The sequence below is a fragment of the Dendrobates tinctorius genome, unplaced genomic scaffold (assembly GCF_039654945.1).
Source record: "Dendrobates tinctorius isolate UK_male_01 unplaced genomic scaffold, ASM3965494v1 ptg000158l, whole genome shotgun sequence".
Lineage (NCBI taxonomy): Eukaryota > Metazoa > Chordata > Amphibia > Anura > Dendrobatidae > Dendrobates > Dendrobates tinctorius.
Window position 1 is genome coordinate 1,735,113 of NW_027361825.1, and position 26,840 is coordinate 1,761,952.

The 26,840-nt window shown below is 45.9% G+C and overlaps 1 protein-coding gene across 2 annotated transcripts; it reads left to right on the plus strand.

The window, feature by feature from the left end:
* The first annotated feature begins 3,533 nt into the window (after window positions 1–3,533).
* LOC141051730 (HAUS augmin-like complex subunit 3) lies at window positions 3,534–22,069 on the plus strand. Of its 2 annotated transcripts, none has more exons than XM_073548729.1 (6): window positions 3,534–3,648; window positions 7,443–7,493; window positions 7,571–8,449; window positions 9,531–9,952; window positions 19,475–19,691; window positions 21,790–22,069. In XM_073548729.1, the coding sequence occupies exons 2-6, from the start codon at window positions 7,479–7,481 to the stop codon at window positions 22,003–22,005; spliced, it is 1,749 nt and encodes a 582-aa protein (XP_073404830.1). In that variant the 5' UTR covers window positions 3,534–3,648; window positions 7,443–7,478; the 3' UTR covers window positions 22,006–22,069. The 2 variants fall into 2 exon arrangements, with proteins under 2 accessions (XP_073404830.1, XP_073404831.1); XM_073548730.1 differs by having other exon boundaries at window positions 3,636–3,746.
* Window positions 22,070–26,840: the final 4,771 nt, after the last annotated feature.

The window sequence follows — 26,840 nt, forward strand, 5'->3', positions numbered from 1 at the left end:
GTTAACGGTGATTTTGCTTAAACAGGGGGATACTCCACGCAGGGAGGAGAAGGGAGAAACAGGGGTATGGCAAATGGTGTTAGCACAATAGATGTGTTGAGTGAGGTAACAATTATAATAAGTATAGCAACTGTTCATGAAGGGTAGACTTATCAGTCCAACAGCTTCCTGACTGCAGAGTCCTAGGTTCAAATGGTGGCACCAACACAATTAGCGCGTGATGATTCCCGTGTCATCCTGAAGGCGTTGATGATTCGGTTCCCGGCAGTAGCGGTGAGTCCTCGACGTCTTGTGCTCGACAGAAGTATACGGGTGAGGGAAGACACAGTCCTAGGTGAGTCACCCGGTCTTTCTTAAGAGGCACGCGCGCAGTAACTACTGGCCCGGAGCTTTTGGCACATTCAGTTGTGGGAGCCAAAGGGCACACGGCAGGTCTCTGGTCACAGTCACTGTACCTGGCCGCAGGGAATCTATAGTGCGGGCCTGCGCTGTCACGGTGCTCAGAGGACGGAGCACCAAACTTCCCCTGCTGCACACTGTACCTTCCCGCTCTTTCCCACGTCCAGGCTTTTTTATCTTAGCCACGCCCCCTACAGTAGACTGCAAAAGGTCGGTCCGGGTTGCTAAGCTTTCCCCCGGACAACAAAGGTGACAGCCCCGACAGTTCTGGAACTGGCACAAGAGAAGTACCCCCGGTCCTCTCCTTCTTACAAATTTTCCACGTCCAATATTTGCAGCATAAAAAGCAAAGGCGCCTACGATGTATTCAGGCGTGGAGGCTGAAGTTACGCTTAGGCCGGGATCAGACTTGCGAGTGTGATGTGAGAAATTCGCGCAAGTCTCTCGCATCAATACCCGGCACTGTCACCGGCACTCAGACCGGAGTGTGCGGATTCATGTATTTCTATGCAGCCGCACACTCCGGTCCGAGTGCCGGCGGCAGTGCCAGGTATTGATGCCAGTTTCTCGCATCACACTCGCAAGTGTGACCCCGGCCTTAACTTCATTTCTGGGATGCGTTACTTGACCATGTGGGTCTTACAGGTGACGATGTCCCATCAGAGTCCGGGCAAATTCCGATAAAACCTAAGCAGATTTCTTATGATTTTTACTGCATTGATTGATTACAACCCCAACTCCAAAGCGTGCGGCCATCGCAGCCAATAAAGTAACAATCAGATTATAACCTTTATGGAATCTGGGTCAAACAAAGGACAATACAGGATGAAATCTGAACCAAATCCAAAACACAGTGTCCACAAGTAACAGCTGCGGATTTTGCTGCGTGTCCATGACAGAATCTACAGTGGATTTTTTTTAAAGTGGGAACAAACTCTAAGAAGTCTAAGGGTATGTGCACATGTTGCGGATTCGTGTGCGGATCCGCAGCGGATTTGGCCTTGCAGATCCGCAGCAGTTTTACAAGTGATGTACAGTACCATGTTACTACTAATTACTAACGACCTACTTACAGCCAAAGCAAACGGACAATACTCTATACTCCTCCTTCTAGACCTGTCCTCTGCCTTCGACACAGTTGACCACTGCCTCCTACTACAAATCTTTTCTTCCTTTGGCATCAAAGACCTTGCCCTATCCTGGATCTCCTCATACGTCTCCAACCGCACATTCAGCGTCTCCCACTCCCACACTACCTCCTCATCCCACCCTCTCTCTGTTGGAGTCCCCCAAGGCTCTGTTCTAGGACCCCTACTCTTCTCAATCTATACACTTGGCCTGGGGCAACTCATAAAGTCCCACGAATTCCAGTACCACCTTTATGATGATGACACTCAGATCTACCTCTCTGGCCCAGACGTCACCTCTCTGCTGTCCAGAATCCCGGAGTGTCTATCAGCCATATCCTCCTTCTTCTCCTCCCGCTTCCTCAAACTGAATGTGGACAAATCTGAACTGATCATCTTTCCCCCATTTCACAGATCCTCCTTACCTGACCTATCTATAACAATTGACGACATCACGCTTTTCCCCCGTACCGGAGGTCCGCTGCCTCAGAGTAACCCTTGACTCTGCCCTGTCCTTCAAACCGCACATCCAAGCTCTCTCCACCTCCTGCTGCCTCCAGCTCAAAAATATTTCCAGAATCTGTCCCTTCCTCAACCCTCAATCTACTAAAATGCTTGTGCATGCCCTCATCATCTCCCGTCTTGACTACTGCAACATCCTTTTCTGTGGCCTCCCTGCTAACACCCTCGCACCTCTCCAGTCCATCCTTAACTCTGCTGCCTGACTAATTCATCTCTCTCCTCGCTACGCCTCCACTTCTCCCCTCTGCAAATCTCTTCACTGGCTTCCATTCCCTCAGTGTATCCAATTCTAATTACTAATACTGACCTACAAGGCCATCTATAACCTGTCTTCTCCATATATCTCTGAATTAATCTCCCGATATCTTCCCTCACGTAATCTCCGATCCTCCCAAGACCTCCTACTCTCCTCCACACTTATTCGTTCCTCACCCAACCGCCTCCAAGACTTATCCGGAATAGCCCACATCCTCTGGAATTCTTTTCCCCAACACGTCTGGCTATCAACCACACTCGGATCCTTCAGATGGAACCTGAAAACCCATCTCTTCAGGAAAGCCTACAGCCTGCAATGATTCCCGCTGCCCCCTCACCACTACTGGAGCTACCGCCTCACCATCACTGGAGCTGCTGCAACCCCCCAACCTACTGTCTCCTTCCCCACCATCCTGTAGAATGTAAGCCCAAAAGGACAGGGTCCTCTCTCCCCTCTATATCAGTCTGATTGTTAGTTTGTTTACTGTAAGTGATATCTGTAATTTGTATGTAACCCCTTCTCATGTACAGCACCATGGAATCAATGGTGCTATATAAATAAATATTAATAATAATAATGTTATCCTATGGAAAACAAAAACCGCTGTGCATATGCCGCCGAAAAATCCACTCGGAAACGCAGCGGTTTATTTTCCGCAGCATGTCAATTCTTTGCGCGGATTCCGCAGCGTTTTTATACCCATTCCATTATAGGAATTCGCAGGTGTAAAAACGCAGGCCAATCCACACAAAATCCACAATAAATCCGCAGGTAATCCGCAGTAAAAACAAAGGTATTTTGATCTGCAGATTCTGCACGAAAAAATCCGCCCACAAATCCGCAATGTGTGCACCTACCCTTAAGCCATGTGCACACGTTGCGGATTGTGCAGCAGATTTTTCCGCGCGGATTTGGAAAAATCCGCAGGTAAATCCGCAGGTCAAAAGACCTCGGTTTTACCTGCGGATTAGCCTGCGGTTTGACACCTGGACAATGGAGCAGGTGTAAAACCGCTGCGGATTCCGCACAAAGAATTGCTATGCTGCAGATTTAAAACTGCAGCAAATCCGCAACATGTGCACTGTGTTTTTCATTTTCCATTGACTATAGTGGTACTGTATCCGCAGGGCCAAAAACGCTGTGGATCGGCAGAAGAACCCGCAAAGTGTGCACATACCCTTAGCTTCTCTAAACAGACTAGTGTTGATCTCTCCGGGTAAAAAGGGTTAATTCTGTTGCAGGTGAAAGTCAATTACTCCAACCTGGAGGAAGTCGAACTGTGCACAGCCCGAGACGTCCAGCTAGATGGTGGTGGTCATAATAGGACACTTTTCTGGTTTCTAGGTGAGCAGTTTGCAAACTTGGGCAGTCCCCTAAAATCTGAATGTAGGTGCGGGGATAACAGTGGAAGGCTGGAGTTACACTAACCTGCGCAAAATACGGTCAGTATTTTACAGGCGTAATACGGATGACAGACACCTAAATAGTGCTCCGTATGTCATCCGTAATCAAGGTGTGGTCGCGTATTTTGCGCATGTCAGCATCCGTATCTAATCCGTATGGCATCCGTATGCCGAGATTTTCTCGCAGGCTTGCAAAATGGACATATAATGGAGCCCTATGACCGTTTTAATAAAGAAATGAAAGAATAGATATAGACACATAGAATACATATATATATATATATATACACGCATTCTATGTGTCTATATCTATTCTTTATTAAACCTGTCAGTGTGAGTTTACTGTATAGCGCACTGAATTGCCGGCTTTGCTAAAAGACACCGGGTGCGCATTTCTCACAAGTCACATGTGTGGTCCATGTGTAATCCGTATTTTTAGTGCACCCATAGACTTGCATTGGCGTATTACGGCCGTAGTACGCTGACAATCGCAGCATGTTGCGATTGGCACGGAGCGTAGAATACGGATGAAAAATATACGGCTGGTGCGAGGGACCCCATAGAGAATCATTGGTCCGTGTGTAATGCGTGCTTTTAGCGCCTCTCACTCTCCCGTATTCCTCGCCAGTGTGACTCCGGCCTAATCCTTACCCTGCGCCGTATTCTGGCTGAAATTAGGTGATGGTTTTGTTGAATGTCTTTGAGTTTTGTGTTTTCTTTAAGACCTCATTCAGATAGTCCGTGTGCTCCGAGTTTATCAAGACAGTAATTTGGATGCAACTGGACCAATTGTTACATGGCCTTTTTGTACAATTATTTGCACGATCTCAAAATCAAGGAAATTCATCATGAGCGGATTTATTTTACAACCGTTTTGCATGTGGCCGTTACTTCCATCAAATTTAGTGTTACATGATGTCTGATCATTTTGGAACATTTTTAAATGCAAGACTTATGTCTGATTTTACTTTTCTTTTTTCTTTACACCATCTCGCTCCTAAATTGAGTTTGCAACGATTTTCAACTTTTTCTTAAAAAGTCGCAATCCATTAATCTGACTTCTAATTTATTTGAGTAGTAAATAGCAGACAGAAAATTGCCACAAGCAACATAAGATTAGCATTAAAAAATCACTAATTTTGTTGCACCTTTTTTTTTTTTTAATCAAAATTCTGGTGAAAAACCCCTCTATTTCCCTGATGTGAAAACAATTTTGCTTTGTGGTAATGACACTGAAAAATTACATTTCTGGATTCGGGGAGAACCTCTCGGTGTATCGTAAGCTGCCGTGGTGCTTGGCTGTGTGCACACGATGCAGATTTGTAGCGGTTCCGCAGCGGATTTTACCGCGCAGAAACGTTGTATATCCGCATCGTGATGTACAGTAGCCTTAAAATCAATGTAAAAAAAAAAAACGCTGTGCAGACGCTGCAGATTTTTCCTGCGGTACAAAATCCGCAGCATGTTAGGCTGAGTGCAGACGGACTTTTTGGCCCTGCAGATTTTTCCGCGCAGAATGGAAGAAATCTGCAGGTCAAATGACCTGCATTTTTCCTGCGGATTTCTTCCATTTTTCCTGCGGTTTTTGTGCGGTTTTCCTCCTGCGGATTTGGTGACAGGGGAGATGGAAAACCGCACAAAAGAAGTAACATGCTGCGGATTTTGTACCGCAGGAAAACTGCACGGAAAAATCCGCAGCGTCTGCACAGCGGTTTTTTTTTCCATTGATTTTAAGGCTACTGTACATCACAATGCGGATATGCAGCGTTTCTGCACGGTAAAATCCGCTGCGGAACCGCTGCAAATCTGCGTCGTGTGCAGACAGCCTTACTTGTTTTGTGCGGTTTTCCATCTCCCCTGTCACCAAATCCGCAGGGGGAAAACCGCAGTGGAAAACCGCACAAAAATCGCAATAAAACCGCAGGAAAAATGGAAGAAATCCGAAGGAAAAATGCAGGTCATTTGACCTGCGGTTTTCTTCCATTCTGCACGGAAAAATCTGCAGGGCCAAAAAGTCCGTCTGCACGCAGCCTCACTGTGCTGCAAGTGCTAGTGGTAAACCCTGTAAGGCACACCGCCATCGCGGCCACAATGGGTAGAAATTGAATGCATGAGACCAAATACAAGGCTTTTATGTCATAAAGTCTAATTTCCAGGCAAATTTAACAGAACTTGAAATTCACGAAAAAAAAAATAACTTTAGTATATGGTCTGATGGGCATATGAAGAGGTTCTGCAGCAGCTGAGGTCAATAGTACTGTAGATACATGTCATTAGTGGTTCTCACAGAAGGAACTTCCAGAAGAAGTGATCGGTGTTGGGCTATGTGCACATGGTGCAGGTGCTGAGTTTTCCCAGGTGAAGCCACTTCAGGTAAATGCTGGCTGTTCTTGTGGCAGCACCGGCATCTTCACCCTATACCGCCAGGAATTTTGAGAGATCGGCTTCCAAGGAAAAGTCACTCAAAGAATGAGCATGTCCCTTAATCCCAAGCAATGAAGGCACGTGCACAGTAATGTCATTTTTCAGTGATCTGTGCAGTATGAGACTGAAAAAAAAAATGCTGCGTGCACAAGTTCTTAGTCCACGTTCACACATTCAGTACTTTATATCAGTACTTGTAAGTCAGAACCAGTAGTGGAACAATCAGTGGAAAAGTATAATAGAGATGCGTCACCACTTCTGGATTTATCACGCACTCCTGGTTTTGGCTTACAAATACTGACCAAATACTGAACGTGTGAACGTGGCCTTAGGGTGTAGCACAAGGTGTTTTTTTAGTCTTTCTTGAAGCAGAAACTCTCTAAAATCCTCCTCAAAAATTGTGTTTTCTCATAGAAATGAATTGATGTTCAGGTTCAGACTTCCAAGGAATTTTAAAGCAGTTTTTGAGGATCTTGGAGAGTTTCTGCTCTAAAACCTCCTTACAAATCCCTCTCATTGCGCACATTAACATTAGGGGTGTTAGAAAACGTTCCAAAAATGAACACCTACATTTCTATATTAAAACTACTTTCTGTGCATGTGTTCAGACTTTTGCTTGTATTTTTATGGCTTCAGGGTCCAAAAATGCCAAGCAGCTAAAGAAATGACCTTACTGATATTCTGGTGTTTTCCACCAGAAGACACTCTGTGCGTTACAATATGTCATTGGTACAGCTCAGAGGATGCCCAGATGTTTTTCTAAAAAAAAAATAAATAAAACACTAGCGGGTTCTTCATTATTCAATGGCGTGAAAAAGAAATGACGAACAAGAGGTCACAAAAACTATGGGAAAACCCTACAAAAAAAACGGTGGCATCCAAAACGGTTGAAAAAAAAAAAAGTTCAGGGAAATGCTAAAAAAAAAAAAAAAAAATGACACACAAGAGGCTGCAAGAAAAAAAAATTCCAAAAGTTTCCTTAAGTGTCTTCTGCTTGAAAAAAACTTGTCGTGTTCTTCTTAATTTAAAAGTGCACAGAGCCTGAGATCACAAATGAGGAAAAATCGCACAAATGATCCAAACTCAAAATGCCCAAATGAAATCTTCAGGTTAAAATGGATGTAGCTGTAGAAATCCATGATAATCTTACACAGTAGGAAATGGTGTTTAATTCTCCCCTTCGTTGTCCTGGACTTATTCCGATCTGGCATAAGTCCTGTTAGATCCTGGATCTGAGTTCGGTAAAACACATAGTAGACGTTTTTATAAAATACATAGCTAAATGGTAATGTATGTCTCGCCCTTCCCCAGATTCAGGACTCCGAAAAGGCGCCTTAGGAGAATATTATGGCGAACCATCTGGTGAGTATTGCACTATACAGATGGCTCCACACTTTATGGACGAGCCTTGTAGATGACCAATCTCCTTTGTCTCGTAGGTTCCACCACCCACCCTTTCCCGACAACATTCCGCATCCTTCCTCTTCGAACCTCAGCGAGTACAAGGGTCGGATTTTGTAGAGATGCTTCGTGTGATAGGCTTTCCAGGTGTCCATAATATGAAGGGTGCAGACTTTGATTGGCTCTGTGAGAGCAGCGAAGAAGTTCAACGCTTCCTAGCATGGTTTTGTGAGGTGGTGGATGAACGCAATGTTCTGACCCCTGAACAGCTAGAAGAATATAGCTCCCTTTTGGATTCCGGTGAGCAAATTCTAGAAACCAATGAAATTCAAAACCTTTGCAAAAATGGTGATAAAAGCGATGCAAGGAGGGAGAAGGAAGACATTAGGAGTTTGAAGGAGCTGGAAGCAGAGCTACAGAGTTTGCAAAGTGTTAAATCACATTTTATCCAATCCCGTAATAAAATTGAGTCCTTGGGGTTGACTTTATCCCAAAACCGTATTTCCTTGCAGAAATCTGAGAAGGAATTGGAAACTAGCTTGAATAAAACAAAGAGGGAACTGTGTACTCTAAACCAGAACGGCAATGCAGCTCTGGAAAGACTCAGACTTTTGATATCAGAACTTGGGCAGTGTCACTCAATGCAATATCCAGGGCATATATTTCTTTCTTCAGCTGACATAGAAGGGTACACAACCTTTGAAGACGCGTGCTTGGAAAAGATAGAAGATATGGCCAAAAGAATGTTACCTGTTAAAGATGAACATCTGGACAAACGCACTAAATCCATGGAGAAAGAAAGTGACCAGCTACGAACATCATGGGCATCTCAAAAAATAGAGTTGTGCATTTGTCTTGGTTACCTGCATGGACACATGGAGAGCATTGCTTGGCTGGAAGCGCATTCTGGACAGCGGGTAGGAGGCGTGTGGTCGTTGAATGGGGATTGGGTGACAACAGACATTTGAATAAGTTACATTAGTCATAATTACATCAATCTTATTGCTAAGTTCACTCCAGCTAAATAGACCACCAACACCCAAACATCACCCACCATCCTATCTAAATAAGGAAACCAGACATGGAAAAAAAATGTCCCCAACTGGAAAATATGGAAAATCACCCAGGTACACCACTCTGTAACTGTGAATAACCAATATGTTAAGGTTACTGCCTACCTCAAACTCCAATTTTCCCCTGAATTAGTTCTTAAGGAACACCACCGCAGTAGTGATGAGCGAGTGTGCTCGTTGCTTGGGTGGGCTCCAAGTATTTTGGCGTGCTCGGAGATTTAGTTTCTGTTGCCACAGCTGCATGATTTTTGGCTACTTGACAGTCTGAATACATGTGAGGAATGCTTGTTTGTTAGGAATTCCCACATGTATTCAGGCTGTCAAGTAGCCGCAAATCATGCAGCTGTGGCAACAGAAACTAAATCTCCGAGCACTTCCAAATACTCAGAGACCACTGGAGCAATGGGCATACTCGCTCGTCACTACCCGCAGTTTTCCTGTCTCCACCAGAGGTACCATACCTTCAGTGGCCCATTTCTCCCTTCCACACTTCCCCAAAAAATGTTTATCAAAGTGCCTGTCTACTGCAGGTTGTCATGATGGACCCATCGGCATAAGTGTGTTGGCGTAAATTTGCTGGTCCAGTGGGAATCTGCAGCTCCATCTCTACTTCTGCAGAGCATGCAAAGTCATACACAAATCTCCGCTTTCCCTTTTTGCACCACCTCCCTTTCTTCTACATTATGATGGAGCCTGCTTTCCTGACTAAACCTAGATATGAAAGGCCAATACCAAATCTTGCTGCTCTGTGCGCCCTTACTTTGTTTGGAGAAGCTATGCGTCATATGCTCTAATGTATATTCTACCACACGGTGACTTCCACAGCAATTTGATATCTTTTTCAAACTGTTGAGTCATCAACCCATTAGTGCCAACTAGTCCACCCCCATGTATGCGTTAACTTGTTTTGTGTCCTCATTTTCAGGTCTGGGATCCCCTGCATTTGCCAGTATTGAAAAGAGAGGTGCAGTCCTTAGAAGCAGCGATACTAATCCTACAGACACAGAGACTCCCCTCCTTGGTGTGTGAAGCTTCGCTTGGGTTGTATCTCGCTGCACATAATGAAAAGATCGATGCAGAAAAGCAGCGATTATTGAGGGTGGGCAGAAGCCAAGCTCCAGTGGCAGAAGCCCTCATTGGTCAGCTGTCACGTCTCCAGTTTGTGGAGCTGAGTTTACAGAGAGAGCAGCAAATACATCAAAAAACTGAACGAAGTCTTCGAGAGCTAAAGATGGCACTGGCAGACAAAGCATCTGCACTCGAAAAAAGAATACAGAGAGATCCAAAGAGTTTATTTTCTTGGCTAAAACCCTTACGCATGGACAGCAAAGACCACACCGCACTCAGGTGGGGCTTTAGGAGACATATTGTCAATGCTTATGTAAGAAATTCTCCATAAAAATATAGGGAAGGCAAAGGAGTTCTCCTCATGGTTCCCCGGTAGATCATTCACGGTCGTGACAAATATTCCAGTGTTTTTCCTGTTCTCAGGGGTTTTGTGTCCAGCAGATTGTTGTCCCAGTGCTATTGAAGCTTTTTTGAGTAAGTTTTGGACATTAATGGTATGTGCACTCGACATCCGATGACGTACCTACCGAGATTTTCCAAATCGAAGACGCTTCATAAAAGATCCAGCAATCTTTTTCTCCTGAAGCCGTTTCGCTGGCGGTTCTGTGGCAGCTCTGCTTCCAACATTTAGAAAATGAGCAGCATCTAATGGAAGCTGCCCGAAGAATGAACACAATGCTTCTTTTAGCCGCTTCATGGTTTCCGAACTCTGAAGTACTTGACTGAAGTAACAAAAGACTGAACATGTGCACTGCTGTGTCGTTTTTTTTTTTACATTAGTGTGCCTTGTATTTATTTTTGGTGGGGATTTTTCAGGTAGGCAGCCATTTTCATGAGGTCTGGACTTGCCCAAAAAAAAGGAATCAAAATTGCTGGACGAATCGTCAACAATCTTAAATACGCAGACAATACAACATTGCTAATAGTAACAAGTGTAGATGGAATTAAGGACGTATTACGGAGTGTCAAGGTGGAAAGCTCGAACATGGGACTGATACTAAACACAAAGAAGCCAAAGATATTATTATTATTATTTATTATTATAGCGCCATTTATTCCATGGCGCTTTACATGTGAGGAGGGGTATACATAATACATATGGGTCGCCCTCCCAGGGCCGTGGGGTACTCTGTATCGGGCCGGTATCAGTGGGATGTGTCACAGCAGTGGTGACCCGGACTGTGGCCCTGGGCGCCCAAGTAATAGGAAGGTGTAAATGGTGAAATGTAGTTAATGGAATAGTTCGTGACGCCACCTGTGGTGTTCGGCAAGGGAGGTGTTAAGCCGACGCTGCAGACAGATCCTCCAGGACAGATGGTGTGGTGCAGCAATGATGTTATAGCCCTCCACATGGCAGGGCTGTTGTCCCAGGGCAGGATAGGTGAAGAGACACCTAGATGGTGCAGTGTTTGGCACAAGGGATGTAGCAGTGCCAGGCGGACGGACGCAGGAAGGAATGGAGGACACCAGGGCATGTAGTTCCAAAGCTTTACTCAGTCTGTAGTGCCCGCTTCTGAGCAGTGTCCTCCGGGTCAGGGACTCGGTCAACCTCCAGGCAAGATGGAATGCTCCCTTCCACACTCCGCCAACTTATGTGCCTTTTCTGAACGTCTCCTCTATAGCGCCTTTAAGTGTGAAGATCTCCTAGTACTGAGTTACACTGGAGTTCCTCCTGACAGATGTTCCCAAGAACTCTACTTGTACGGCAGACAGCTGTAGCCTGCTTCGGGGATTCTCTACTCCTGAGTCCCGGCTCTCTATCCGTGTTGCTGTTGTGCCCCCAATCCTTAGATGGGAGTAGTGCATTTACAGCCCACTACTCCACCGGTGTCTGCTGCAGAACCATTAGTGTCCATACAACCTCGGGGACCGTGCCCCGGCCTTGCGCTTAGAACTTCTAGGCAGGGTTCTTCCTCTAACCCGCGTCCTCTGTGTTCCATTTTACACCTACGTTCCGTACTTGTCTTTCCCTCCTATGGAAGCTCAGGCTTCTGTTCAATGTCTTTCTCCTTCTTTCCTTTCCCGTGCCAGCTGGCTCAGATCACTGAGGCAGCTGCAGCACTCCTTCCTCCATCCATCTTCCAGGAATCTCCTTTCCTCACTTCTCTCTGAGTGACTTCCTCCCTCAGACTGACCAGTAATCCTAAACCATCCCGCTCTTTTATGTATTCTAAACTCCACCCGCCTCCCAGCACGTCTAGTGTTCCAAGCAGGGAACCACCAAAGGTGCTCTGTTATGAATGAGTCACCGTAGGAGGCAAAAGCAGAAATACAAGCTAAATCCAGAAAACCAGAGAAGTTGGCAACTATCAGATTGCAGACCCCTGAACCTATCAACACAACTAGCAGTAGCCGTGGGGGTTTCCTACGATGCCCTAGACCCCTCGATCACAGCCGGAGAAATACATAGGCCTAAAGAAAGAAAGGGGAAATCTAAACTGCCCCAGAGCAGACCCCAAAGCAATAGGCAGCCCCCAACATATAATGACGGTGAAGCAAGATGAAAATACTAACACAGACAGAAAGATAGACTGAGCAAAGATGGGGCCCCAAAACTACCTAGATAGGAAAGGACAGGAAGGCTGCTGTCTGCAATCTGCCAAAACCCTATCAAAGACCTAAGGCCTGTTTCACACTTCCGTTTTTTCAAATCCGTCAAAATCCGTTGTTTTCCGTAAAAAAACGGATCCGCCATTTTTTGCAGGATCCGTTTTTTTTGTCCCATAGACTTCCACTACGGTTACCGCGGATCCGTCAAAAAAACGGATCCGTTTTTAAAAAAACGGATCCGTTTGCATCAGTTTCCGTCAAAAAAACGGAAACGGATCCGTTTGGCGGACACAAAAACGGAAGTGTGAAACAGGCCTAAGCCAACCAGCTGATATGAAAAAGGCCCTGAAGCAGCTAGGCTTCAAAAACTGAATCAGCACTCAGGTATTTTCAGAAGACAGAGCTAAATGAATTCAGCACACCCCAGCAGGGAATGGCAGAAATCCAGAAAAACAAAGTCAAAGCACAAAAGCAAAAGGCCGAGCAGCAAACTTAGCTTTGGAGGAGCAGGAATTCAGACTGGTCTCCAAGGATCCCACAGAGAAATCACCCGCAGGGCAGAAGGGCGTCGGCAGCATTAGATCCAGTCCGTAACTCCACTCAGCCAGTCACAATCATCAGCCTCAGGTGTTTGACAATCAGGCTCACTACCTTTCTTTACCAGAAGAGGGAGTTCCTCGGGCCTCAGTAATGAAGGGGAAAATGAACTCACAACAGTGCTCTGCTTCTCTCTAAGCAAGGAGCCGCAATGTGGTTTTGCTGAACTACTCTATTGTGTGGGGTGCTAGTGTTGGAGCATGGTCAGGAGCCTCCAACTTATCTGGATGGTGGGGCACCACACCTTAGGAGAAGGTGCAGTACCTCTGTGGCGACTGAGCCTCAGGGGCGCCACACATACAAGTACAGTAATCTTAAAGAATACAAGTCACGACTGGTATAGGATGAGAGAGGACCCTGCCTGCGAGGGCTCACAATCTACAACGGGATGGGTGAGGATACAGTAGGTGAGGGTAGAGCTGGTCGTGCAGCGGTTTGGTGGATCGGTGGTTACTGCAAGTTGTAGGCTTGTCGGAAGAGGTAGGTCTTCAAGTTCTTTTTGAAGGTTTCCATGGTAGGCGAGAGTCTGATATGTTGTGGTAGAGAGTTCCAGAGTAGGGGGGGATGCGCGGGAGAAATCTTGTATGCGATTGTGGGAAGAGGAGATAAGAGGGGACTACAGAAGGAGATCTTGTGAAGATCAGAGGTTTCGTGCAGCTAAGTACCAGGAGACGAGGTCACAGATGTACGGAGGGCTCACGTTGTGGATGGCTTTGTATGTCATGGTTAGGGTTTTGAACTGGAGTCTTTGGGTAATGGGGAGCCAGTGCAGGGATTGACAGAGGGGAGAGGCCGAGGAATAGCGGGGGGACAGGTGGATTAGTCGGGCAGCAGAGTTAAGAATAGATTGGAGGGGTGCGAGAGTGTTAAGGGGGAGGCCACAGAGCAGGAGGTTGCAGTAGTCAAGGCGGGAGATGAGGGCATGGACTAGGGTTTTTGCAGATTCTTGGTTGAGGAATGTACGGATCGATGAAATATTGACTTTCAGTTACGACCAGGGCACTTTTGAGATTGGCGGCAATGGACTGGAAGTTATAAACGACTTTAACCTACTTGGATGGATGATAACTCAAGATGCAGAGACTACACCGGAAGTCAATAGGAGAATAGCTATGGGCAAATCACAAATGAAGTCACTGGACAAGGTCTTCAAATTGAAGAACATTTCACTGGCAACGAAGTCACAGCTCATACATAGTTTGGTCTTTTCTATGGTGACATATGGACGATAAGGAAACAAGACAGAATAAGAATTTACATTTTCGAAATGTGGTGCTGGAGAAAGATGTTATCAATACCATGGATGGCAAGAAGAACAAGCAGATGAATTTTGGAACAAATCAAGCCAGTCATGTCACCCGAAGCAAGGGTCAACAAGCTATGACTTGCCTACTTTGGACACATCAGAGGAAGAGAGCATTTGCTGAAGAAGGACATCATGGTCAGAAGGATAGAAGGAACAAGACAAAGTGGAAGATCAGCAACTCAATGGCTTGATACTATCAAGGTAAGGGTGGAGAAGATCCTGGTGGACTTGGATCGATCTTCCTACAGAGCTTTCATCCATTAAGTCGCCATGGCTATGGACAGTCAAAGGCTGTTTTAAATAATAAAAATACTAGGTGGAAGGTGCCTGAAAAAGGCATCTTGTGTACATACCCTAAGGAGATTTTCCCAACAGACATTCCTTTCATAAAGGAGTCCCACTTCTAGCACCCATGATTTTGACAAGAAAAGTCAAGGTCCGCCAGTCATCTACTCTGTAGCAGCATGGAAAGTATACAACATGGTGGCCATGGATCTCCATTATTAGGACCTATCGATGGGGTTTACCTATATTAGATGACCCCTCATGACACAGCCCCATATACAGTAGAAGTATTGTAAATAAGAGATGGCTGACCCCCCCCCCCATGGCCTTTTTAGACATCGCCCTAATCTCCAGATGATTGGCCCTTTTTTATATTCATAGGTTCTCCCATAGACTGTAGCCTTGTCTTGCAGTTAACAACCAGTAAGACGCTTGTAATTCTATTGTTGTATTCGGCTCGGTGTATGGTCCTCTGGGTGCAGCCATGAAACATTCACATTCTTCTTCACCTCGCATTGTGCTGGATTATTTTTGTCTGCATTTCCTATTTTGTAAAGTTGCATTTTCCTCTGGCTCCAAACTGCCCGGACTTGGTCCCGTGAGAAGGGCCATAGTGTCCGCGCTGAGTGGTATGAAAAAGAGCTTCCGATTGTTCTATTAATGACTGGTTCTCTTCATTTAGGCTGCTTTGTTCATTCGCTATTATAAAACTCTAAAGCATTTCCCTAATGTTTCTGTCCTCGTTCTGGTTCCTTAAGTGCGGAGTTCAGTTCGATTGTTCAGGTAGAACCAAAGGATCCTGCAAGAAAATGGCTGAGCATCAATTTTAGGTGGGACTGGGTAACAAAATGGATGGAAATTTGTCACTTTTTAAAATTTTCTTTTTAGGAGTTTAAAAGGACACTTACAACCAAAAATTAAAGTGCCCATTGGTGTTCCCATGGGGGACATTTATGCCATAATATAATGTCCAGTATGGCATAAATGTTTGATAGAAGTTAGTCCCAGTAGTGGGACCCTTGAGACCAGGGCTCCAGAGCACATTGTCAGGAATGCACATTTATTTATTCATTTATTTCTATGGGAGCTCGGAAAAATGTTGAGCGGGCCACTATTTAGTAGATGTGGATCTTAATTGTGGCACCTGCATCTACTGGACACTTATGTCACATCCATTGTATATACTACAAATGCCCCACAGTTGGACAATTCCCTTTTAAGTGGATCTGTCACCAGATTTGCCAATGCAATTTGCATACGTGAGTATACATTTCTCTTAGACCTATTGTAAAGTGAAAAAGCTCATGAGTCTGATGTATTCAGTCTCCGCCCCCACACAGCCTGTCAGACAGCTGCAGCTTGTACTGAGCAGTAAGCGACCTCAACAGCAGAAGGGAGGAGGAACTGTCGATCAGGCTAGGAAGCTAGAACTAGTGGCAGGGAGGATGACACTGGGGAGCTGCTGATCAGGGTAGGTGGGCAGTGATTTAACAACGGAGGAGTATACAGAACAGGACAGGTCATCAAAAATTCAGCATCAAGGGAGTAAGGACATGGAGATCTATCGATTAGGTAAGGTGTGCAGAGATTCAGCAGCACCAGGGAGGATTGGCACCACAGTGCTGTGAATCAGATTAGGTCAGCAGAAATTCAGTAGCAATAGGAAGGAGGGACACTGAGGAGCTGCCGATCAGGGTAGGGGGTGAGCATTATCAGCAAGAACGGACACTGAGGAGCTGCCGATCAGGGTAGGGGGTGAGCATTATCAGCAAGAACGGACACTGAGGAGCTGCCGATTAGGGTAGGGGGTGAGCATTATCAGCAAGAACGGACACTGAGGAGCTGCCGATCAGGGTAGGGGGTCAGCATTATCAGCAAGAACGGACACTGAGGAGCTGCCGATCAGGGTAGGGGGTCAGCATTATCAGCAAGAACGGACACTGAGGAGCTGCCGATCAGGGTAGGGGGTCAGCATTATCAGCAAGAACGGACACTGAGGAGCTGCCGATCAGGGTAGGGGGTCAGCATTATCAGCAAGAACGGACACTGAGGAGCTGCCGATCAGGGTAGGGGGTCAGCATTATCAGCAAGAACGGACACTGAGGAGCTGCCGATCAGGGTAGGGGGTCAGCATTATCAGCAAGAACGGACACTGAGGAGCTGCCGATCAGGGTAGGGGGTCAGCATTATCAGCAAGAACGGACACTGAGGAGCTGCCGATCAGGGTAGGGGGTCAGCATTATCAGCAAGAACGGACACTGAGGAGCTGCCGATCAGGGTAGGGGGTCAGCATTATCAGCAAGAACGGACACTGAGGAGCTGCCGATCAGGGTAGGGGGTCAGCATTATCAGCAAGAACGGACACTGAGGAGCTGCCGATCAGGGTAGGGGGTCAGCATTATCAGCAAGAACGGACACTGAGGAGCTGCCGATCAGGGTAGGGGGTCAGCATTATCAGCAAGAACGGACACTGAGGAGCTGCCGATCAGGGTAGGGGGTCAGCATTATCAGCAAGAACGGACACTGAGGAGCTGCCGATCAGGGTAGGGGGTCAGCATTATCAGCAAGAACGGACACTGAGGAGCTGCCGATCAGGGTAGGGGGTCAGCATTATCAGCAAGAACGGACACTGAGGAGCTGCCGATCAGGGTAGGGGGTCAGCATTATCAGCAAGAACGGACACTGAGGAGCTGCCGATCAGGGTAGGGGGTCAGCATTATCAGCAAGAACGGACACTGAGGAGCTGCCGATCAGGGTAGGGGGTCAGCATTATCAGCAAGAACGGACACTGAGGAGCTGCCGATCAGGGTAGGGGGTCAGCATTATCAGCAAGAACGGACACTGAGGAGCTGCCGATCAGGGTAGGGGGTCAGCATTATCAGCAAGAACGGACACTGAGGAGCTGCCGATCAGGGTAGGGGGTCAGCATTATCAGCAAGAACGGACACTGAGGAGCTGCCGATCAGGGTAGGGGGTCAGCATTATCAGCAAGAACGGACACTGAGGAGCTGCCGATCAGGGTAGGGGGTCAGCATTATCAGCAAGAACGGACACTGAGGAGCTGCCGATCAGGGTAGGGGGTCAGCATTATCAGCAAGAACGGACACTGAGGAGCTGCCGATCAGGGTAGGGGGTCAGCATTATCAGCAAGAACGGACACTGAGGAGCTGCCGATCAGGGTAGGGGGTCAGCATTATCAGCAAGAACGGACACTGAGGAGCTGCCGATCAGGGTAGGGGGTCAGCATTATCAGCAAGAACGGACACTGAGGAGCTGCCGATCAGGGTAGGGGGTCAGCATTATCAGCAAGAACGGACACTGAGGAGCTGCCGATCAGGGTAGGGGGTCAGCATTATCAGCAAGAACGGACACTGAGGAGCTGCCGATCAGGGTAGGGGGTCAGCATTATCAGCAAGAACGGACACTGAGGAGCTGCCGATCAGGGTAGGGGGTCAGCATTATCAGCAAGAACGGACACTGAGGAGCTGCCGATCAGGGTAGGGGGTCAGCATTATCAGCAAGAACGGACACTGAGGAGCTGCCGATCAGGGTAGGGGGTCAGCATTATCAGCAAGAACGGACACTGAGGAGCTGCCGATCAGGGTAGGGGGTCAGCATTATCAGCAAGAACGGACACTGAGGAGCTGCCGATCAGGGTAGGGGGTCAGCATTATCAGCAAGAACGGACACTGAGGAGCTGCCGATCAGGGTAGGGGGTCAGCATTATCAGCAAGAACGGACACTGAGGAGCTGCCGATCAGGGTAGGGGGTCAGCATTATCAGCAAGAACGGACACTGAGGAGCTGCCGATCAGGGTAGGGGGTCAGCATTATCAGCAAGAACGGACACTGAGGAGCTGCCGATCAGGGTAGGGGGTCAGCATTATCAGCAAGAACGGACACTGAGGAGCTGCCGATCAGGGTAGGGGGTCAGCATTATCAGCAAGAACGGACACTGAGGAGCTGCCGATCAGGGTAGGGGGTCAGCATTATCAGCAAGAACGGACACTGAGGAGCTGCCGATCAGGGTAGGGGGTCAGCATTATCAGCAAGAACGGACACTGAGGAGCTGCCGATCAGGGTAGGGGGTCAGCATTATCAGCAAGAACGGACACTGAGGAGCTGCCGATCAGGGTAGGGGGTCAGCATTATCAGCATGAAGGACACTGAGGAGCTGCCGATCAGGGTAGGGGGTCAGCATTATCAGCATGAAGGACACTGAGGAGCTGCCGATCAGGGTAGGGGGTCAGCAATATCAGCATGGAGGAGGGACACTAAAGAGCTGCTGATCAAGGTAGGTAGGCAACAATAGTAGCAGGGAGGTCCTCCTTACACGGCGGCACCCTGGATTCCTCCTGCGGGCACTAAGCGCTGTATCTGTTTGCAGAGCCTGCTCTCCTAGCGCTGTTAACCCATTCCTGTAGCCCTGCTTTATCCAGTCACATTAATCTAACTCCAACCAGATAGACTCGTGCTCCAGCCTCTATATAATACCAGCAGCATAGACTTTGCTACCACCTAAGGATATCTATTACCCTATCTGTATCTTTTGCAGTTTTCTACCAAAAAAAACCTTTCTGATGAAGGTCCATTGTTGGACCGAAAACGTTCATACGATATGAGTCTATTTTTGTCTGGATGCTAAATAAAGAATATACTGCTTCTTCATTTTTGAGTGCCAAGTATTTTTGTACATATTTACGGGTTGGAAACCTTACTTGAGCACCGAGCAACCTTCCTTTTTCTCTGGAGTGCCGTGTTCTTTTGCCTACTAATTAGCTGCCGATAAGTGTAGGTGGATGGAAATATTGTTCAAACTTTGGATCTGCAGTGGTTCTGACACAGGTTATCAGAGTAAGTACACCATCCTAATAAGGTCGAAGATCTATATAATGATATTTGTAATTTGCATTGAGTAATTTGGTGACAGATCCGCTTTAAGGATTTTTGTTCCCTGTCTCCATATGTTTTCTGCCTTGCAGCAGTCAGTGCCCATTATTTTAATATTTTTTGGTCACAGCGCGCCTCCTCTTTTCTTGCTTTTTCTATCTTTTATCGCCCCAGGCTTTCACAGATGCTGTTGAACCCATCCAGGCAAAAAGAGCTGTTCCCAAAGTATGAAGCTTTGCAGCGGCAGGCCGAGTCTGATCTGAAGGATCTGATGTCGCTGAGCAACTTCTTCCGGGATCCTATAATGCAAACTTTCCTCCTAGAACACAACTGTGAACTACTTTACAAGAGTTTGTGCCGAGGAACGCGGAACATGCAGCTGCGAGATCCGGTCAGTGTATGAGCACACAGGCGCCGCCTGAGATCTGTTTCCAGAAACGGCGCCTCTCTTGTCTGTGGGCTGTGTCTGGTACTGCAGTTTATTCGCATTCATTCACAATAAATGGGCGGCTTGGTACTTACTGTATGTTAGAGAAACGCTGTGTTGTAGAGTGTGGGATTTGTTACATTGGATAGAATTGCTGCATTTTGGAACGGACTTGGATAACAGTTGACATTAGGTGGTGGCATTGTTGTTTTTCATTTGACCAGCAGGTGTCGCTCTTTAAACACAAAAGTCTGGGTCACGTCTGCATTGTCTCTTTGCAGAAGCTTGCAGAATGATTTCTAGGTTGGTCCACAGACCTACTTTTTTGGCTTTGTTGGGGTCCCAGAATAGAATGGAGACTGCTGAAGTTCCTTCATGGCCTGATGGCTACGAGCACCACTATTTACTGTTGGTTTTTTTTCCCATGTTTCCAGCCTGACTGTAAACTCCAGATTTTTCCAATCATTTATAGCTCCCCTATCACTAATCCTAAAAAATGATGGCACTCCAAGACATCAGATTGTACAAGGAACTCTCATTTCCCCTGAGTCAACAATGTTACCCCCTTAATTCCCAGTACGGGTCAGATGTCTGATGTTTGTAAAGTGAGAGCATATCCTAATGATAAAACATTGCTTTGAAATAAAAATGCCCCTTTAATGGCCCACATTGATCAATAATGGTTTACTCTACATCAAAGAAAGGGTTGACAAGAATTACACCTCATTTATAAAAAAAAAAAGGCACCCCTTTTAAAGGAAATCTGTCAGCAATATTTTCTACCTTTTCTGAGGGCAGCATGATGTAGAGGTTAAGACCAAAATTCTGGCAATGTATCACTTTTTTGGGCTAGGTGTTTCAGTAAAATCCAGTGTTTTATCAGCAGGAGATTATCACTGCAGGACTAGAGGTCTTGTGCCTCCTGGTCCAACCCCTCCCCCGACATTGACAGATTTCTGCCTATGCACAAAGGAAGCTGCAATCAGTGATGTGGGCGTGGCTGCACAGAGCTCAGCATTCAGAGCTCTCCTAAATCTGCAGCAGAGAGAACAGTGATTGTATGAAAACTACAGCAAGCAGCTTAGTAAGTAACACATCCCTGGAATCAGGGAATCAGGGTCTCAGCCCCTACATCATGCAGCTTTCAGATTGCATAGCAAAAACCTGAAAACAGATTCGCTTTAATAAATCTGGTGCATAAAATAGTGTCTCTTTAGAATATTTTTTTTCCCACTGCTCACACTTTGCCTATTTTGGTGTGTTTTTTTTTTTTGTTTTGTTTTTTTTTTTATCCTCGGGTTTCTAAACTGAAATCCACATCACTTTTGCAGCTAAAGTCAACGCAATTTTCACCACCTATTCGTGGGCTTTTATGTGCGGCGATCTAAAAAAAAACAACAAAATAATGCCGAGCCGGCAGTTTAACCCGCAGTTCAAGGAAATGAGGGTGTAAAATCCCCAAAATAAAGTGCATTTCCATAACAGAGACTAAAGGCCCCGTTACACATAACTATGTCCCAGCGATCCCACCAACGATCCGACATGATGGGATCACTGGGACATCGTTAGGCTGATCGCTGGTGAGCTGTCACATAGACAGCCCCACCAGCGATCAGGACCAGCAACGCTGGACGCTGGTTTCTAATGTAAACATTGGGTATCTAAGAGCCGCGCGACTCCTGGATACCTGTTTACATTAGTAACCAGTGTCCAGCGTCGCTGATCGCTGGTCTCTCGCTGCCACACGCAGCGATGCATGCTGGCCAGTGGGAGACCAGCGATCGAAAAACTGCCCAGGCCGGTCGAGCACTATCAGCGATAACCGGCAGGGGGGCGGTCGCTGATCCCCGTCACACACAACGAGATCGCTGTGTGTGACAGGGCCTTAACATGCTGCAGATATAAAAAATATAAAACCACAACAAAAACCAATTCCGGAGTTGAAGCCGCCACTTTCTGGTTTTGTGAACTATTACGGATTTGACTTGTAGAATATCTGCACCAAACAAGCAAGGTGTGAAATGAGCCCTGAAGCATTTCCTCTCCTCCTTTTCCTCCTTAGACCCTCGTGCTCGCCTTCGAATCCCTCACGTCCAGCGTCTCCCAGTTTAACCAATGGATTTTGGACTTTTTTCGTGAATTGGAGCATAAGAAGCAGTCTATACAGACCTCGTACCTGAAGCAAGGGCGGCAGCTCTACGTCCTCTTTTACCAGGACCCGGATCTTCTGGCCAGAATTGTTCAGGATCTTGAGCAGCGAGTCGCAGACCTTCCCTGAGCCTTTTCCCACCCTACATCCCTACATTTTGTACTAAATTAATAAAACCAGCATTTATATAAAAGGCTCTATTAAGTACTTTTCTAGCTAATATTTTAAAAACATTTCCACTGGAGTCGCTATTTTGTTGACCATTTTGATTTTGTTTATTTTTTTTTACACACCAGGTTAAAAAATTGTCTCCCTGAATTTTCACATTCACAAAATATTCTCTCGGCCATAGAATTCATCGTGGCTCTTAAGGTTGTCATATAAATTTCACTAAAGTTGGCTGTACATGCTGAATATGGCAATATTGGTGCCAATTTAATGTGTATTGAATGTTAGGCTGAAGTTGGAGGAACAGGGAAAAGAACTGGACATGATGAATTTTGATATGCCCCAACCTGTTCTCAATGAAGACAGACCGTCACCAGAGATGTCTGACTCCAATCTACCTAGTTGGAGCACATGGACGCCTTACTGAGCTGTATTTGTCTGGGGAGTAGGGATCGAGGAGTACGCCGGTGAAAGGTTTATCTTTTTGTTGTATCTGCAGTCGTAGTGCTGCTGTTAACACCTTAACCCCCAAGGGTGGTTTGCACGTTCATGACCGGGCCAGTTTTTACAATTCTGACCACTGTCCCTTTATGAGGTAATAACTCTGAAACGCTTCCATGGATCCCGGTGATTCTGACATTGTTTTCTCGTTTCATATTGCACTTCATGATAGTGGTAACATTTCATTCATATAACTTGTGTTTATTTGTGAAAAAAACAGAAATTTGGCGAAAATTTTGAAAATTTTGCAATTTTCCAACTTTGAATTTTTATGCCCTTAAATCACAGAGATACGGCACACAAAAAACTTAAGTAACATTTCCCACATGTTTACTTTACATCAGCACCATTTTGGAACCAAAATTTTTTTTTTTTTTTTAGGAAGTTATAAGGGTTAAAAGTTGACCAGCGATTTCTCATTTTTGTAACACCATTTTATTTTTACGGACCACATCACATTTGAAGCCACTTTGAGGGGTCTATATCATAGAAAATACTCAAAAGTGACACCATTCTAAAAACTGCACCCCTCAAGGTGCTCAAACCCACATTCAAGAAGTTTATTAACGCTTCAGGTGCTTCACATGAATTTTTTTGAATATTTAAAAAAAAATGAACATTTAACTTTTTTCACAAAAAAATACTTCAGGTTCAATTTTTTTTATTTTACCAAGGGTAACAGGAGAAATTGGACTGCAAAAGTTATTGTGCAATTTGTCCTGAGTACGCTGATACCTGATATGTGGGGGGGAACCACTATTTCGGCGCATGGCAGACCTCAGAAGGGAAGGAGCGCTGTTTGACTTTTTCAATGCAAATTTGGCTGGAATTTAGATCGGATGCCATGTCACGTTTGGAGAGCCCCTGATGTACCTAAACAGTGGAAACCCCCCCACAAGTGACCCCATTTTGGAAACTAGACCCCCCCCCTAAGGAACTTATCTAGATATGTGGTGAGAACTTTGAACCCACAAGAGCTTCACAAAAGTTTATAACGTACAGCGGTACAATTAAAAAATCATATTTTTTCCACAAAAATGATTTTTCCCCCCCCCTATTTTTATTGTCCCAAGGGTAACAGGACCCTAAAAGTTATTGTGCAATTTGTCTTGAGTACGCTGATACCCCATATGTGGGTGTAAATGACTATTTGGGAGCATGGCAGAGCTCGGAAGGGAAGCAGCGCCATTTGATGTTTTTGGCTGGAATTGAGATCGGACACCATGTCGCAATTGGAAAACCCCTGATGCACCAAAACAGTGGAAACACCCCACAAATGACACCATTTTAGAAATAGACCCCCTAAGGAACTTATCTAGATGTGTGGTGAGCACTTTGAACCCCCAAGCGCTTCACAGAAGTTTATAACACACAGGCGTAAAAATAAAAAAATATTTTTTTTCCACAAAAATGATATTTTTGCTCCGAATTTTTTTATTTTCCGAAGGGCAACAGGAGAAATAGGACCCCAAAAGTTGTTTTGCATTTTGTCCTGAGTAGGCCAATACCCCATATGTGGGGGTAAAATACTGTTTGGGCACATGGCAAAGCTTGGAAGGGAAGGAGCACCATTTGACTTTTTCAACGCAGAATTGGCTGGAATTGAGATCAGACGCCATGTTGCATTTGGAGAGCACCTAATGTGACCAAACAGTGGAAACCCCCCAATTCTAACTCCAACCCTACCCCAACACACCCGTAGCCCTAGCTCTAACCCTAACGGGAAAATGGAAATAAATACATTTTTTAAATTTTATTATTTTTCCCTAACTAAAGGGGTGATAACGGGGGGGTTTGATTTACTATTTATGGCGGCTTTTGTTTGGCAGCTGTCGCACGCTAAAAGACGCTTTTTATTGTAAAAATAGTTTTTGCATCACCACATATTGAGAGCTATAATTTTTCCATATTTTGTCCCACTGATTCATGTGAGGTCTTATTTTTTGCGGGACGAGTTGACGCTTTTATTGGTATCATGTTCGGGCATGTGATATTTTTTGATTGCTTTTTATTCCGATTTTTGGGACGCAGAATGAACAAAAACCAGCGTTTCATGATTTTCTTTTGGGTGGTGCGTTTACACTATTCCGCGTGCGGTAAAATTGATAAAGCGTTTTTATTCTTCGGGTCAGTATGGTTACAGCAATACCTCGTTTATATCATTTTTTTGTGTTTTGGCGCTTTTATGCAATAAAAGAAATTTTATATAAAAAATAATTATTTTTGCATCGCTTTATTCTGCGAGCTATAACTTTTTTTATTTTTTCTCTGATGATGCTGCGTAGTGGCTCATTTTTTGCGGGACAAGATGACGTTTTCAGCGGTACCATGGATATTTATATGCGTCTTTTTGATTGCGCATTATTGCACTTTTTGTTCGGCGGTATTATAAATCATTATTTTTTGCTTTTTTTATTTTTTAAGGGGTTTGATAAAGGGGTTAACTAAAGGGACAGTTTTATAGGGCAGGTCGTTACGGAAGCGGCGATACCAAATGTGTACTTTTATTTTTTGTTTTTTTTGTAATTCCAAAAAATTAATTTATTAGGGAATTTTTTTCTTTTTAATTAGCGATTTTTAAAAAAAATTATTTTTACACTTTTTTTTTTAACTTTATTAAGTTTTCCCAGGGGGGACATCACTGTCCTGTGACAGATCGCTGATCTGTCACATCACTGTGAAAGATCAGCAATCTGTCACAGGCACTACACAGGCTTCTTCCTTGCCTGCGCTTTGCAGGCACCGAGGAAGCCAGCTCCCTGCAGGTCCCTGAAGGTCCCCGTCGCCATCTTGGATTCGGGGACCTGCAGGGAAGGAGACCCCCGTAGCAGTGCTGCACATTGCGCTGCTGTGGGGGGCTCAGGGAAGCACGGAGGGAGCCCCCTCCCTGTCGATCGTGTTTGATCGCGGTGTGCAAGGGGTTAACGTGTCGGGGCGGTCCGTAACCGCCCCTGACACATTGTGCTTGTGCCGGGTGTCAGCCGTGATAATCAGCTGACACCCGGCCGCGATCAGCGGCGCTCACCATGTGAGCGCCGCTGATCGCTGTGACGTACTATCCCGTCCCTGGGAATTAAGTCCCAGGGCACATGGATGGGATAGTACGTCACATGGCAGTAAGGGGTTAAAGGGCTTTTCTGGGAATAGACAGTTGCCTGGGAGTATGTGTAATGGGAAGCTCTGCTGCTGTGACTTGGAGATAGCATGACAGTACTATCACCTGGTCTCAGGAGCAACTCTGCATTCAAATAGACAGGGTGGACAGCAATGTGAGCAGCCTCTTCTTACCTCAGCACTTCTGGTATCTCCAGTATTAGGTCAGATAGATGTGGTGGACAGCAGTTATGACAGCCTCTTCTTACCCCTGCAACCCTGGTGTCTCCTGCATTAGATCACATAGGGTGGATGTCAGTGTGAGCAACCTCTTCTTACCTCGCCACCCCTGATATCTCCAGTATTAGATTAGAATTTCCCCTTGGACATCATCTTGCTGTACATGAAGATGAGGTGAGGGGTCCTTCCTACTGCACATGCTCATGAGCACCAGTCCTATTAACGACCTAGGACAGGTTTGTCAGTTTAACAAGATGTCAGCCATCTTTCTGAATACAATGATTTTGAATGACCTCCATGTAAAATATATAGAACACAAATGTGGCACCACAGAGGTACTGCACCTCCTCCTGAGGTGTAGTATCCCATTCTCCAGGTAAGATGGTAACACCTGACCAGCCTCCAACACCTGCATCCCACACAACATAGTAGTGTAGCAAAGCACCTTTGGTGGCTCCCTGCTTGGAACACGAAGAGTGCTGGGAGGTGGGTGGAGCTTAGACTGCACAAGAGAGCGGGAGAATATTAGGATTAGGTCAGTCTGTGAGAGAAGATCCCCTGAGAGGAATGGAGTGAAGGAGGTGCTGCAGCAGACTTCAGTGACCTGGAGCTGCTGGCACGGGAAAGAGCAATAGAAAGCCTGATTCTTCAGAAGAAAGATAGTTTAGTATGGAACATAAGGAGAAGAGAACTAAGGACTAGGGTCAGAGCAGAACCCTTCCTGAAGTTTGAAGCGCATGGCCAGGGTCCGGTCCCCGAGGCTGTTTGTGAAACTAATGTTCCAGCAGCAGACACCGGAGGAATAGGAGCTGTGACCACTCTATTCCCACAAAAGACTCGAAGACACGGTGGCAACCTATGTGTGAGCTGGGACATGATGGATGGAGTCCCCGAAGCAGGCTACAGTCACTTGTCATGCGAGTAGAATTCCAAGGAACATCTGAGAGGAGGAACTTGAGTTT

Coding starts and splice junctions, on each gene's coding strand:
- LOC141051730 (XM_073548729.1), top strand. Junction 9,953..19,474: donor AAAGACCACACCGCACTCAG/GTGGGGCTTTAG, acceptor TTATCGCCCCAG/GCTTTCACAGATGCTGTTGA. Junction 19,692..21,789: donor ACATGCAGCTGCGAGATCCG/GTCAGTGTATGA, acceptor TTTCCTCCTTAG/ACCCTCGTGCTCGCCTTCGA.